This window comes from Ascaphus truei, chromosome 21 (genome assembly GCF_040206685.1).
Source record: "Ascaphus truei isolate aAscTru1 chromosome 21, aAscTru1.hap1, whole genome shotgun sequence".
NCBI classification, from domain to species: Eukaryota; Metazoa; Chordata; class Amphibia; order Anura; family Ascaphidae; genus Ascaphus; species Ascaphus truei.
In genome coordinates, this window is record NC_134503.1 from 28,456,645 (window position 1) to 28,474,021 (window position 17,377).

The 17,377-nt window shown below is 44.7% G+C and overlaps 1 protein-coding gene across 1 annotated transcript in view; it reads right to left on the reverse strand.

The window, feature by feature from the left end:
* WHRN (whirlin) overlaps positions 1-17,377 on the reverse strand; it is a 44,792-nt gene that overhangs the window by 9,117 nt on the left and 18,298 nt on the right. The window contains exons 6-7 of the mRNA XM_075579420.1: positions 4,816-4,887; positions 4,020-4,521 (exon numbers count right to left, since the gene is read on the reverse strand). Coding sequence (XP_075435535.1) covers positions 4,020-4,521; positions 4,816-4,887 — 574 coding nt within the window. The remainder of the gene's footprint in view (positions 1-4,019; positions 4,522-4,815; positions 4,888-17,377) is intronic.

Sequence of the window (17,377 nt, forward strand, 5' to 3'; positions counted from 1 at the left end):
GAGGCGCCGGTTTTCTGTTTGTACTGTTTGTATTGGTCCGTGTTAACCTTTTTGCCTGGGCAGCCCCCACTTTAAGTTTAAAGTGTATTATATTTATGTTTGTCACTTTTAGTGTCACTATTTACATTTATCGTATTAGCACTGATTTCACTGCTCTTCTCTTTCATCTGTGTGTGTGTGTCTGTGTGTGACACTGACATACTGAGGGAGCCCCTCTCCTGTCTGTGTGTGTGTGGGAGCCCCTTGTGTGTGTGGGAGTCCCTTGTGTGTGTGTGTCACACTGACAGACTGAGGGAGCCCCTCTCCTGTCTGTGTGTGTGTGGGAGCCCCGTGTGTGTGTGTGTGTGTGTGTGTGTGTGTGTGTGTGTGTGTGTGTGTGTGTGTGTGTGTGTGTGTGTGTGTGTGTGTGTGTGTGTGTGTGTGTGTGTGTGTGACACTGACAGACTGAGGGAGCCCCACTCCTGTCTGTGTGTGTGTGGGTGCCCCTTGTGTGTGTGTGTGTGTGACAATGACAGACTGAGGGATCCCCTCTCGTGTGTGTGTGTGTGACACTGACAGACTGAGGGAGCCCCTCTCTCGTGTGTGTGTGTGTGTGTGTATGTGTGTGACACTGACAGACTGAGGGATCCCCTCTCGTGTGTGTGTTTGTGTGTGTGACACTGACAGATTGAGGGAGCCCCTCTCCTGTGTTACATAGTTACATAGTAGATGAGGTTGAAAAAAGACATGCGTCCATCAAATTCAACCTACAGTATGCTAAATTTAGATGACAGATACTTAATCCTATATCTATACTTATTTATTGATCCAGGGGAAGGCAAAAAAGTGACACATTATCCAATTATATCTCATAAGGGGAAAAATAAATTCCTTCCCGTCTCTGAGAATTGGTAATGGGATTATTCCCTGGATCAACATCCTTCCCATGTATACTTATTTGGTATATACCTGTATACCTTTCCTTTCTAAAAAGATGTCCAACCTTTTTTTTTTAACATATCTATTGTATCTGCCATCACAGTCTCCATGGGTAATGAATCCCACATTGTAACTGTCCTTACTGTAAAGAACCCTTTCCTTTGATGCTGGTGAAATCTCCTTTCCTCCAACCTTAAGGGATGGCCCGAGTCCTTTGCACTGCCCGTGGGATGAATAGTTCTTTTGAAAGCTCCTTGTACTGTTCCCGAATATATTTGTATATAGTTATCATATCCCCTCTTAGACGCCTCTTTTCTAATGTAAATAAATCTAGTTTAGCTAGCCTCTCCTCATAAGTTAGATTGTCCATCCCCTGTATTCATTTGGAGGCTCTTCTCTGCACTCACTCTAGTTCCGTAATGTATTTTCTAAGGAGTGGTGCCCTAAATTGTACTCCATATTCAAGGTGTGGTATTACTAATGCTTTATAAAGGGGCATAATTATGTTTACTTCCCTTCCATCCATTGCCCGTTTAATGCAAGATAAGATCTTGTTTGCCTTTGCAGCTACTGCATGACTTTGGGCACTATTGCTATGCCTGCTGTCTACAAGCACTCCTAAATCCTTCTTCATCAAGGATTCCCCCAATTTATCGCCATTTAATTTGTAAGTCGCCTGTTTATTCTTGCTTCCCAAATCCATAACCTTACATTTATCTGTATTAAACCTTATCTGCCATTTACCTGGCCACGTTTCCAGTCTCTCCAAGTCCTTCTGGAGAGAAATTACATCCTGCTCCGATTCTACTACCTTACACAATTTAGTATCATCAGCAAAGATGGAGACTTTGCTCTCGATCCCAACCTCAAGGTCATTAATAAACAAGTTAAAAAGCAGGGGTCCCAGTACCGATCCCTGAGGTACTCCACTCACGACCTTAGCCCAACCTGAAAAAGTTCCATTAATGACAACCCTCTGTTGTCTGTCGTTTAACCAGCTTTCAATCCAGGTGCAAATATTATTACTGAGTCCAATTTTGTTTATTTTGTACACCAACCTCTTGTGTGAAACCGTATCAAAAGCCTTTGCAAAATCTAAGTAGACCACATCAACTGCATTACCTTGGTCTAAATTCCTACTTACCTCCTCAAAGAAACAAATAAGGTTAGTTTGGCATGATCTATCCTTCATAAATCCATGCTGACTATTACTAATAATTTTGTTTTCCATTAGGTATTCATGAATATTATCCTGTATTAAACCTTCAAGTAGCTTTCCCACTATTGAAGTCGGGCTTACAGGTCTGTAATTCCCCGGTTTTGATCTAGCTCCCTTTTTAAATATAGGCACCACATCTGCTTTACGCCAATCTTGTGGTACTGAGCCTGTGGAAATGGAGTCCTTGAATATTAAATATAATGGTTTGGCTATTACTGAGCTTAACTCCTTGAGAACTCTTGGATGTATGCCATCGGGGCCAGGTGCCTTATTTACTTTAATTTGTTCAAGCCGCCTATGAACTTCTTCCTCAGTTAACCAATTGTTTATTAATATGGAGGTTGTGGCTTCCTCCTGCGGCACTACTATTGAACTTGATTCTTCCCTGGTAAACACAGAGGCAAAGAATTTGTTTAATACCTCTGCTTTTTCCTTATCTCCAATAATCTGCCTACACATCTCACACTGAAAGGGTCCTATATTTTCTTTTCTCATTTTTTTGTTATTAAGATACTTAAAGAACTTTTTAGGGCTGTCCTTACTTTCTATTGCAATCCTTTTTTCATTATCCATTTTTGCTAATTTGATTGCCCTTTTGCAATTTTTGTTACATTCCTTAAAATTCTGATACGATGTCTGTCCCTTCTGACTTAAAGAATCTAAACGCCTTCCTCTTCTTGTCCATTTCCTCCCCTACCTGTTTATTTAGCCACATTGGTTTTGACTTATTTCTTTTATACTTATTACCCAAGGGTATACACTGATAAGTGTGCTTTTCTAACAATGTTTTAAAGACTGACCATTTATCTTCTACATTTCCCTGAAAAAACATCATCCCAGTGTATTACTTGTAGATTAGACCTCAGTTTATTAAAATCTGTCTTTCTAAAGTTTAAGGTCTTTGTTGAACTCAAGTAATCTGTTTTTTAATCATTTATTTCAAATGAGACCATGTTATGATCAGTGTTACCCAAATGTTCCAGGACTTGAATATTTGTTATTACTTCTACATTGTTTGATATGACCAAATCCAGAACTGCCCCTCTCCTGGTTGGTTCCTCAATAATTTGGGTCATATAATTGTATTATATACTTACGATTGACCCCCGCTGCAGCTTGACTATGGAGCAGGGGAAATGGTGCTGCAAGGGGTATGTAACTTAATATACAAATAGACAGACAGAACCCCTAGATATAGCACTCTATTTCAGTGTGATTTGGTGATTTACTTAAAAATAACTTTATTAATGACAATATCGTTAAAATATTGGGGTTTAAAACAATGATTAAATATGACCAAGTGTTACTAATTCTAATGGATAAGTGTGTCCAAAAGATTGTACAGTGGTGTGTTAATGTCCAGTGTTAGGATGGTTCACTGGCCCTAGTGTTCCTCATATGGAGTGAATGGGCTAGAGTTCTCTATTGTTATAACGGCAGTTAGCTCTGATTACCTTAGCCTTGATAAAGCACTGAAATAGAGTGCTATATCTAGGGGTTCTGTCTGTCTATTTGTATATCATATAATTGTCTTTAAGCACCCCCAAAAACCTGTTCCCTTTTGTTGTAACGCTAATCTCATTGCCCCAGTCTATGTCTGGATAATTAAAATCCCCCATTATGCAAACATGACCCAGTTTTGACGCCTTCTCCATTTGCAAAAGTATTTTAGCTTCCTCAATCTCACAGATATTTGGTGGTTTATAGCATATTCCCACAAACATTTTCTTTATACTTTTACCTCCACTGCTAATATCTATCCACAAAGTCTCTACATTTTCATCATTGCCTTTGTAAACATGTGTGTGTATGTGACACTGACAGACGGGGTCCCTCCCTTGGTGTGAGGGTCTCAGGATTTGCTGGGGGACGGGGGTCTCACCTCGTGCCTGGGGTACAGCTCGGATTTCATTCACGTCGGGCTCGCTATTGGGTCGATGAACTTCCACCATGACAAAATGCTGAATGGCTTGGGGGTCCGAGGTGTCCCCGTGAGAGGGCGAGGGAGGGTTAGGGGGGCTCTCCGCGGTGACCTTTAACCTGGTGGGCGACTGCACTCTGGGAAATGGAGTTAGTGGCAGTTGTGCGACCAGTGCCAGCTGTGCAGGTGCCACGGAAGGGGGAATTCTGGGACATATGGTGGCGTAGATGACTTTATTCGAGTCCTGGTTTTGAGGGGAGGTGGGAGGAGTGGCGAGAGGAGGGAGTGGGGGGCTGGAGTTGGGGGGAGCGGTGAAGAAGAGACCAGACTGGGAGGATTCAGAGGATGGGCGCTGCGTCCGCTCCCCACTTTGCCGCCGGCGCTGTGCAGAGGCGTCATCAAAGGAGGGAGGGGGAGTGGGACGGAAAGTGGGGGGCTCATCCAGGAGAGAGGTGACGTCGTCCTGTAATATGGAGGGAACGTTTAGGTCCTGCCCCAAAACTGCAACCCAATCCCCGAATTTTAGCTGAGCTCCACATCTCAAGCTGCACCCCAATACTGCAGTGCACCCCTAACAACCTCAAGATTAACCCCAATAATCTAATCTTAATCACAATACTTCAGTCTGAAGCCCATAATCTCAACCACAAGCCCAATACCCCACTATCTGTGTGACACTGACAAACTGAGGGAGCCCCGCTCCTGTGTGTGTGTGTGTGTGTGTGTGTGTGTCTATGTGACACTGCAGGTTACTTACCAGTGAGATGTCAGGCAGAGTGTTGTGAGTCAGACTCCCTGACTCTGCACTTCCCTCAGTGTCTGCTCCATTCTGCGCAAATACAGGGAAGTAGTAAGTATCCCCACAGCACAGAATAGGGGTTTATAGCAGCATATACACACACCCTAATACTCAAACCAATATGTACACACATCCTAATACTCACACCAATATCTACACACCTCAATACTCACACCAATATGTACACACATCCTAATACTCACACCAATATCTATACACCCCAATACTCACACCAATATGTACACACATTTCTAATACTCACACCAATATCTACACACACCCCAATACTCACACCAATATCTACGCACATTCTAATACTCACACCAATATATACACACATATACACACACCCTAATACTAACACCAATATCTACACACACCCTAATACTCACACCAATATCTACACACACCCTAATACTCACACCAATATCTACACACATCCTAATACTCACACCAATATCTCTCTACACACACACACACACACACACCCTAATACTTACACCAATATCTACACACTCCCTAATACTCACACTAATATCTACACACACTGTAATATTCACAGCATTATCTACACACACACCCTAATACTCACACCAATATCTACACACACACATCCCCATACTCACACCAATATCTACACACACAATCTAATACTCACACCAATATCTATACACACGCTAATACTCACACCAATATCTACACACACACCCCCTAATACTCACACCAATATCTACACACACACCCTAATACTTACACCAATATCTACACACACACCAATACTCACACCAATATCTACACACACACCCTAATACTCACACCAATATCTACACACACCCTAATACTCACACCAATATCTACACACACACACCCTAATACTCACACCAATATCTACACACACCATAATACTCACACCAATATCTACACACACACACCCTAATACTCACACCACTATCTACACCCCCCTAATACGCACACCAAAATCTACACACACAAACACCCTAATACTAACACCAACATCTATACACACACACCCTAACACTCACACCAATATCTACTCACACACCCTAATACTCACCCCAATATCTACACACCTCCTAATACGCACCCCAATATCTACACCCCCCCTAATACTTACACCAATATCTACACACACCCTAATACTCACACCAATATCTACACGCACACACACCCTAATACTCACACCAATATCTACCCAATATCTACACACACACAAACCCTAATACTAACACCAATATCTACACACACCAATATCTACACACACCCTAATACTCACACCAATATATTCACAAATCCTAATACTCACACCAATATCTACACACACCCTAATACTCACACCAATATCTACACACACACCCTAATACTCACATCAATATCTACCCAATATCTACACACACATCCTAATACGCACCCCAATATCTACACACACACAAACCCTAATACTAACACCAATATCTACACACACCAATATCTACATACACCCTAATACTCACACCAATATATTCACAAATCCTAATACTCACACCAATATCTACATACACCCTAATACTCACACCAATATCTACACACATCCTAATACTCACACCAATATCTACACACCCTAATACTCACACAAATATCTACACCCCCCCTAATACGCACCCCAATATCTACACACACACACACCCTAATACTAACACCAACATCTACACACACACACACCCTAACACTCACACCAATATCTACCCAATATCTACACACACATCCTAATACGCACCCCAATATCTACACACACACACACACCCTAATACTAACACCAATATCTACACACACCCTAATACTCACACCAATATCTACACACACCCTAATACTCACACCAATATATTCACAAATCCTAATACTCACACCAATATCTACACACATCCTAATACTCACACCAATATCTACACACACCCTAATACTCACACAAATATCTACACCCCCCTAATACGCACCCCAATATCTACACACACAAACACCCTAATACTAACACCAACATCTATACACACACACCCTAACACTCACACCAATATCTACTCACACACCCTAATACTCACCCCAATATCTACACACCTCCTAATACGCACCCCAATATCTACACCCCCCCTAATACTTACACCAATATCTACACACACCCTAATACTCACACCAATATCTACACGCACACACACCCTAATACTCACACCAATATCTACCCAATATCTACACACACACAAACCCTAATACTAACACCAATATCTACACACACCAATATCTACACACACCCTAATACTCACACCAATATATTCACAAATCCTAATACTCACACCAATATCTACACACACCCTAATACTCACACTAATATTTACACACACACCCTAATACTCACATCAATATCTACCCAATATCTACACACACATCCTAATACGCACCCCAATATCTACACATATACACACACCCTAATACTAACACCAATATCTACACACACCCTAATATTCACACCAATATCTTCACACATCCTAATACTCACACCAATATCTACACACATCCTAATACTCACACCAATATCTACAACACACACACCCTAATACTCACACCAATATCTACACACACACCCTAATACTCACCCCAATATCTACACACACACACACCCTAATACTCACACCAATATCTACACACACACCCTAATACTCACACCAATATCTACACACATCCTAATACTCACACCAATATCTCTCTACACACACACACACACCCTAATACTTACACCAATATCTACACACTCCCTAATACTCACACTAATATCTACACACACACCGTAATATTCACAGCATTATCTACACACACACCCTAATACTCACACCAATATCTACACACACACCCCCATACTCACACCAATATCTACACACACACCCTAATACTCACACCAATATCTACACCCCCCCTAATACACATCCCAATATCTACCCACACACCCTAATACTCACACCAATATCTACACCCCCCCTAATACACCCCCCAATATCTACGCACACACACACCCTAATACTAACACCAACATCTACACACACACCCTAACACTAACACCAATATCTACTCACAAACCCTAATACTCACCCCAATATCTACACACACATCCTAATACGCACCCCAATATCTACACCCCCCCTAATACTTACACCAATATATACACACACCCTAATTCTCACACACCCTAATACTCACACCAATATCTACCCAATATCTACACACACATCCTAATACGCACCCCAATATCTACACACACACACACACACACACACACACACACACACACACACACACACACACACACACACACACACACACACACACACACACACACACACACACCAATATCTACACCCCCCCTAATACACACCCCAATATCTACCCACACACCCTAATACTCACACCAATATCTACACCCCCCCTAATACACCCCCCAATATCTACGCACACACACCCTAATACTAACACCAACATCTACACACACACCCTAACACTAACACCAATATCTACTCACAAACCCTAATACTCACCCCAATATCTACACACACATCCTAATACGCACCCCAATATCTACACCCCCCCTAATACTTACACCAATATATACACACACCCTAATTCTCACACACCCTAATACCCACACCAATATCTACCCAATATCTACACACACATCCTAATACGCACCCCAATATCTACACACACACACACACACACACACACACACACACACACACACACACACACACACACACACACACACACACACACACACACACACACACACACACACACACACACACATTCACACACACACACCCTAATACTCACACCAATATCTACACACACCATAATACTCACACCAATATCCACACACACACCCTAATACTCATATCAATATCTACACACACACCCTAATACCCCAATATCTACACACACACCCTAATACTCACACCAATATCTACACACACCCTAACACTCATACCAATATCTACACACACCCTAATACTCATACCAATATCTACCCACACACCCTAATACTCACCCTAATACTCACACCAATATCTACCCACACCAATATCTACACACACACACACACACACACAACACACACACACACACACACACACACACACACACACACACACACACACACGCTAATACTCACACCAATATCTACACACACCCTAATACTCACACCAATATCTACACACACCCTAATACTCACACCAATATCTACACACACACCCTAATACTCACATCAATATCTACCCACACACCCTAATACTCACACCAATATCTACACCCCCCTAATACGCACCCCAATATCTACACACAAACACACACACCCTAACACTCACACCAATATCTACACACACCCTAATACTCACACCAATATCTACACACACACACTAATACTCACCCCAATATCTACACACACACACACACACACACACACACACACACACACACACACACACACACACACACACACACACACACACACACACACACACACACACACACACACACACACACACCCAATATTTACACACACACCCCCTAATACTCACCCCAATATCTACACACACTGTTGCAGGGTACATGCAACTACACACGCGGGTTTCTTGACAAGGCTTATTTATTTAGCCTTAAAAGATATACAGTACACAAAACAAAAATAGCTTTTCATCAGCAAACAAAAGAAAATGGCTTTTTCTTCAGCAGACAAAACAAAACAGTTTCTCTTTAGCAGACAGTGTAAAAATATGGCAGCTACTCTTTTCTATGCAGGAGACAGACAGTTCATAAACCATGTACTTTACTAACAGACCTTGTATCAGTAGTCTCTTCAGTAGCTTACTCCTCTCTCCTCAACAGCAAGCCCCCATGTGTCTACAGCCTGGGGTTTTTAACACACCTTGATTAGGCAGCTGGGATCCAACTAATTGTCCTGAGGTTCCCAGCTGAAGTTAACCTAGTCACTGCTGCATTACAGGCTAAACATATGTCTGCCAGGCATATGGCTGGTGGCTTTTATTTACCCTGTCACATTCCTCCCCTGTTAGTATGTGGCTGGGGCTACGCACGACTGAAGCCCGACCATCCACCCCTTCTCTAGAAAAGAAATCAGCATTTGCGTTCTCTTTTCCCGGCCTGTGCTGAATCTCAAATGAGAAGGGTTGGAGGGCCATATACCACCTAGTTAACCTAGCATTGGAATCTTTCATACTATTTAACAACTTCAGTGGAGCATGGTCCGTCACCAGAGTAAAATGGATTCCTGCCAGGTAATGCCTCAAAGCCTCGATTGCCCACTTTACTGCGGGGCACTCCTTCTCAATCACTGAGTAGTTTTTTCCCCTCTGGAACAATTTCCTACTCAGGAAAAGGATAGGGTGTTCAACTCCCTCAAACTGTTGTGACAACACTGCCCCTAGCCCTATCTCTGATGCATCTGTTTGCACTACAAAAGGGCTGTTGAAGTCCGGGCTTCTAAGGACGGCACCCTCTGATAGACACCTTTTTATGTCCTCCAAGGCTCTCTGACAATCCCTTGACCATACCACTTGCTTAGGGGCACACTTTTTTGTGAGGTCCGTTAAAGGGGCTGCCACTTCCGAATAGTTGGGGATGAACCGCCGGTAGTACCCTGCTAAACCCAGCAGAAAGCGTACCTGCGTTTTTGTTTGGGGGGTCGGAACTTCTTTCAGGGCAACTACCTTGTCGGCTAGTGGCCTTACTTTTCCACCTCCCACTGCATAGCCTAAGTATTTGGTTTCTGCCTTACCCAAGGCACATTTCTTAGGGTTGGCTGTGAGCCCTGCCTCTCTTAGAGATTTGAGGACCGCTTTCAGCCTATTTAGATGGGCCCGCCAGTGTTTACTATAAATGACAATGTCATCTAGGTAGGCTGCGGCATAAGTCCTATGGCGTCTCAGCACCTTATCCATGAGTCTCTGAAATGTGGCTGGGGCTCCATGCAGTCCAAATGGCATTGTCACAAACTGGTATAAACTCATGGGAGTGGCAAAGGCTGTTTTGCACTTGGACTTCTCCTCTAAGGGTATTTGCCAGTATCCTTTTGTCAAGTCCAGCGTGGATATATATTCCGCGTTACCAAGGGCGTCAATTAATTCGTCAACCCTTGGCATCAGATATGCGTCAAACTTGGATACCGCATTGACCTTTCGGAGGTCCACACAAAATCTTACCTTCCCATCGGGTTTAGGGACCATAACTAGTGGACTACACCACTCACTGCATGATTCCTCAATCACTCCTAAGTGTAACATTTCTTGTACCTCCTTCTCTACCAGAGCCCTACGACTTTCAGGCAACCTATAAGGACGGGAACGTACCTTTACCCCAGGTGCTGTCTCGATCGCATGTGAAATTAAGTTAGTTTGCCCTGGTAAATCAGAAAAAACATCATGGAATTGTGTAATTATTGCTAACAAGTCCCCTTTTTGTTCAGAGGACAACTGTTTACCCATTGGGATTTTATCGTCACTCACGATGTTCTCCCGTGGAGGCTGAGGACCCAAGTCCGTTTCCTCCTCCACCGGGTGGATGAATAGAGACTGCTGCATCTTCCAGGGTTTCAGCAAGTTCACATGGTAAATTTGTTTACCCTTCCTGGACCCTGGTTGAGCGATCTCATAATCCACTTCACCTGTACGGCGGAGTACTTCGAATGGGACCTGCCATTTGGCCAGGAGTTTACTCTCGCAACTGGGTAACAATAACATCACCTGGTCTCCCCGGTGAAAGACTCTCATGCGAGCATTCTGATTGTAATGTCTCTCCTGACTGTCCTGGGCTGATCTAAAGATTCTCCCTAGCAAAATGGCCGACCACATCTAGGCGCTTCCTAAGGTCTAGTACATATTGCAGGGTATTCTTAGAAGGGGACCGCTGTTCCTCCCAGGACTCTTTTAGGAGGTCTAGGATACCCCGGGGTTGGCGGCCATAGAGCAGTTCAAATGGAGAGAATCCCGTGGAGGCCTGGGGAACTTCCCACACTGCAAACAGCAGAAAAGGGAGAAGTTCATCCAAGGCTCTCTTCTCTGAATCTACAAATTTCCTCAGCATCCCTTTTGGAGTTCGGTTAAATCTTTCCACCAATCCGTCAGTCTGTGGATGGTAGACCGATGTCCGAACAGACTTGACCTCTAGTAATTTTAAGACATCCTGCATCAGTTTAGCCATAAAATTTGTACCTTGGTCTGTCAACATAACCTGGGGAAGTCCAACCCGTGAAAACAGTTCCAACAACTTGTTGGCTACTTGCTTCGCCGTTGCTGTTTTCAGGGGGAATGCCTCAGGATATCTTGTTGCATAATCTACTATTACAAGGATAAACCTGTGTCCTTTCGCAGAAGGTTCTAGAGGTCCTACCAAGTCTACCCCAATCCTCTCAAAGGGAACTGACACCAAGGGTAGAGGAACCAAAGGGGCTGGTTTTTGTCCCTTTGGACTAGTTAGCTGGCACTCCGGACATGGCGCACATAACTTAGCAATATCACTATGCATCCCTGGCCAATAGAATCGGGATGAAATACGGTCCAATGTTTTATCCCTGCCCAGGTGACCACCCCAAGGGACAGTATGGGCTAGAGTGAACACATATTTAACAAACGCCTTGGGAACCAATATCTGTCTTGTGACCTCCCCTGTTTGTGTCTGCCTATTCACCCTATACAGGATATCATTTGATAGCTCAAAATGGGGGAATACTGTCACCCCTTGTGCATTTAAAATTTGCTCATCAATTTTTACCACCTTGTCATACTGTCTAGCAAGGACTGGGTCTTCCCTTTGCCTCTGGCGAAAATCAGGGAGGTATAGGTCTGGTAAATCTCCAGGGCCCATATCCCCCTCCTTCTGGCCATCCCCAGTCATCACTTGTGACTTCTGGCTATAAGATTGGTCACCTTGAGACCCAGATTTCTGCAACCAGTCCTGTTTGTCAGAGTGTTTTTGCTTCCGAGTCTTTTGAGCCCGGTGTCTACTGGGAAAAAGGTCTGCCGAGAAGGGGAACAGTTTGCCAGGGTTCTCCTGAGCCATAGAAGGGGGCTCCTCGTGAAAGACTGGAGCCATTAGGTCTGAAAAGAAATGCCAGTCCCGGCCGAGCACAATGGGGGCAGGGAGCCAAGGAGCGACTCCTACTTCGAGGTAAGCCTCCTGACCTTTTACCTGTAGCCGGATTTTGGCCGTCGGATAGCGTTTTACATCGCCGTGTATACATTCTATACTCCATGGGGAGTCAAAAGAACACACGTTAGGCGGTAACAGTTCCTGGAGGACCAGAGTTTTCCCAGAGCCCGAATCTACCAGGGCCTGGACGTTTTTTCCCCCAATCAGGGCTGGAAGTAGCCAGGGCTTGTAATTTTCTCCAGTAAAGGCCGAGGCGACGGTCCTGCTGAATGAACAATCCATCAGTGGACATACCGGTGGCCTTGTTCTCCGCAGGCGGAACATGGAGAGGTTTCCCTCGTAGGAGGGGGCCGTGGATAGCGCTCTGCTGGACCTGACACTGGAGACCAGGCATCTGGTGGGTCCTGTGGGCGATGTCCTCGGAAGCTCCTCTCATTTTGCGACGAGCCAACATCAGGAAGTAGATGAGGGTCTCGGCGGGGACCAGCATTTGGACTCCGTCCTTGCTGGAACGACTCCTCCTTCCGTTGGACTTGGCGGTTGCGTATGGACGGGTCGTAGGTTCCCTGTTGATCCGACCTCCCTCTTTGGGCATCGGCAAGTGTCGGTGGAGTCGGGTCCAGGACACTCGCCTGCTGCTCAGCCCCAAGGAAGTTCTCCACGAGTCGGACCGCCAAAGCTAGGGTTTCAGCAGTGTGGCGTTTCACCCACGAGCGTGCGGAAGGGGGTATTATTTGTAGAAATTGTTCCAAAACCACCTGCTCAAGAATTGCCTCCTTAGTGCACTCCTCGGGTTTTATCCAGCGCGTACACAAATCCAATAACCGCTGAGCGAGGACCCGGGGTCTCATCTTAGCGGTGTACTTCATGTTCCGGAACTGCTGCCGGTAGGTCTCTGGGGTCAGACCTAAGCGATCCAGTATGGCGGCTTTTACTTGTCAGTAGTCCATTGCCTGATCTGCTGGGAGGCCCTGATATGAGGCCTGGGCTTCTCCTATGAGGAGCAGGGCCAAAGCAGTTGCCCAGTCATCTGCAGCCCATCCATGAGCCTCCGCAACTTTTTCAAATGTCAGTAAAAAAGCCTCTGGATCCTCGTTCGGAGCCATTTTCCTCAGGAGTATCGGGGGTCTGCTTGCAAGTTCTGGACTGGCAGACCCCTGGAATTGGGTCAGCAGCTTGGCAATCCGCTCATCCTGTGCTGCCTGTAGTCTTTCATCACTCTCCGCTTGCACCCGGGCCTGCTCCTGCATTAACTGTCCCTGCTGTCTGGTCTGCTCGCACAGAAACTCTTTCAAAATTTCTTCCATTCTTGTGTGTGTGTGTGTGGCCCTTTAACTGCAGGAGCCTTTTGAAAATCCCAGGACTTCTGAACACCATATGTTGCAGGGTACATGCAACTACACACGCGGGTTTCTTGACAATGCTTATTTATTTAGCCTTAAAAGATATACAGCACACAAAAGAAAAATAGCTTTTCATCAGCAAACAAAAGAAAATGGCTTTTTCTTCAGCAGACAAAACAAAACAGTTTCTCTTTAGCAGACAGTGTAAAAATAAGGCAGCTACTCTTTTCTATGCAGGAGACAGACAGTTCATAAACCATGTACTTTGCTAACAGACCTTGTATCAGTAATCTCTTCAGTAGCTTACTCCTCTCTCCTCAACAGCCAGTCCCATGTGTCTACAGCCTGGGGTTTTTAACACACCTTGATTAGGCAGCTGGGATCCAACTAATTGTCCTGAGGTTCCCCGCTGAAGTTAACCTAGTCACTGCTGCATTGCAGGCTAAACATATGTCTGCCAGGCATATAGCTGGTGGCTTTTATTTACCCTGTCACACACACCCTAATACTCACTTGAATATCTACACATACACCCTAATTTTCACCCCAATATCTACACACACCTTAATACTTACACCAATATCTACACACAAACACTCTAATACTCACACCAATATCTACACACATCGTAATACACACCCCAATATGTACACACACACACCCTAATACTACACACACACACGCACGCACACACACACACACACACACACACACACACACACACACACACACACACACACACACACACACACACACACACACACACACACCAATATCTACACACACCCTAATACTTACACCAATATTTACACACACACACCCTAATATTCAACCCAATACACAAACACCCTAATACTCACCCCAATACCCCCCACATACAATAATACTCACCCCAATACCTACATACACATCCCAATATACACATACACATCCTAATATTCACACCTATACACAATACATACACACTACAATACATACATAAACACCCAAATACTCATCTAATTCTGGTGCCTCACTCACAGTGAAATAAAGTACTTTGCTCAAGTAGAACCGACATTGGGATAGGATCGAAGTTACACGTACATGCACTCACACTCCCTCCCAACACACACATACTCCCTCCCAACACACACACACTCGACACACAAACCCTCTCTCTCACAACACACACACACTCACACAACACACACACTCACTCTCTCACAACACACCCTCTCTCTCACAACACACCCACACCCTCTCTCTCACAACACACACACTCACTCTCTCACAACACACCCACACCCTCTCTCTCACATCACACACACTCACTCTCACAAAACACACACTCGCTCTCACAAAACACACACTCACTCACAACACACCCACACCCTCTCTCTCACAACACACACTCTCTCACAAAACACACACTCACTCTCTCACAACACACACACTAACTCTCTCACAACACACACACACACACACACACACTCTCTCACAACACCCACACTCACTCTCTCACAACACACACACTCTCTCACAACACACACTCACTCTCTCACAATACACACACTCACTCTCTCACAACACACACACCCTCTCTCTCACAACACACGCACACACACCCTCTCTCTCACAACACACGCACACACACCCTCTCTCACAACACATACAGCCTGGTTAATGAATGCACAAATACTAAATACCGCCACCTGCATCCTTCTAACATTATGCTAATGAATGCACTTTAACAGATGTTGATTTTCCATGAAAATGTCAGAATAATGTCAGGAGCAAAGAGAAAACAGGAGGGGAGAGAGAAGGAGAGAGGATACTGAGAGAGAAGGAGAGAGGATACTGAAAGAGAAAGGAGGGGAGAGAGAAGGGGAGAGGATACTGAAAGAGAAAGGAGGGGAGAGGATACTGAAAGAGAAAGGAGGGGAGAGAGAAGGGGAGAGGATACTGAAAGAGAAAGGAGGGGAGAGAGAAGGAGAGAGGACACTGAAAGAGAAAGGAGAGAGGATACTGAAAGAGAGAGGAGGGGAGAGAGGATACTGAAAGAGAAAGGAGGGGAGAGAGAAGGAGAGAGGATACTGAAAGAGAAAGGAGGGGAGAGAGGAGAGAGGATACTGAAAGAGAAAGGAGGGGAGAGAGAAGGAGAGAGGATACTGAAAGAGAAAGGGGAGAGAGAAGGAGAGAAGATACTGAAAGAGAAAGCAGGGGAGAGAGAAGGAGAGAGGATACTGAACGAGAAAGGGGAGAGAGAAGGAGAGAGGACACTGAAAGAGAGAGGGGAGAGAGAAGGAGAGAAGATACTGAAAGAGAAAGCAGGGGAGAGAGAAGGAGAGAGGATACTGAAAGAGAAAGGGGAGAGAGAAGGACATATGGGAGAGTGTTGGAGGGCAGCGTATGGGGCAGTATGGGAGAGGAGGGAAGTATTAGAGTGTTGGATGGTATTGGTAGTATGGGAGAGTAAGGAAGTATTAGAGTGTTGGAGGGCAGGGTATGGGGTAGTATGGGAGAGGAGGGAAGTATTAGAGTGTTAGAGGGCATGGTATGGGGTAGTATGGGAGAGGGGGAAGTATTAGAGTGTTGGAGGGCAGGGTATGGGTCAGTATGGGAGATGTGGGAAGTATGAGTGAGCGTTGAGGGCAGGGTATGGGGCAGTATGGGAGAGTAAGGAAGTATTATAGTGTTGGAGGGCATGGTATGGGGTAGTATAGGAGAGTAAGGAAGTATTATAGTATTGGAGGGCAGGGTATGGGGTAGTATGGGAGAGTAAGGAAGTATTATAGTGTTGGAGGGCATGGTATGGGGTAGAATAGGAGAGTAAGGAAGTATTATAGTGTTGGAGGGCAGGGTATGGGGTAGTATGGGAGAGTAAGGAAGTATTATAGTGTTGGAGGGCATGGTATGGGGTAGTATGGGAGAGTAAGGAAGTATTATAGTGTCGGAGGGCAGGGTATGGGGCAGTATGGGAGGAGTACAGATACAGAGAG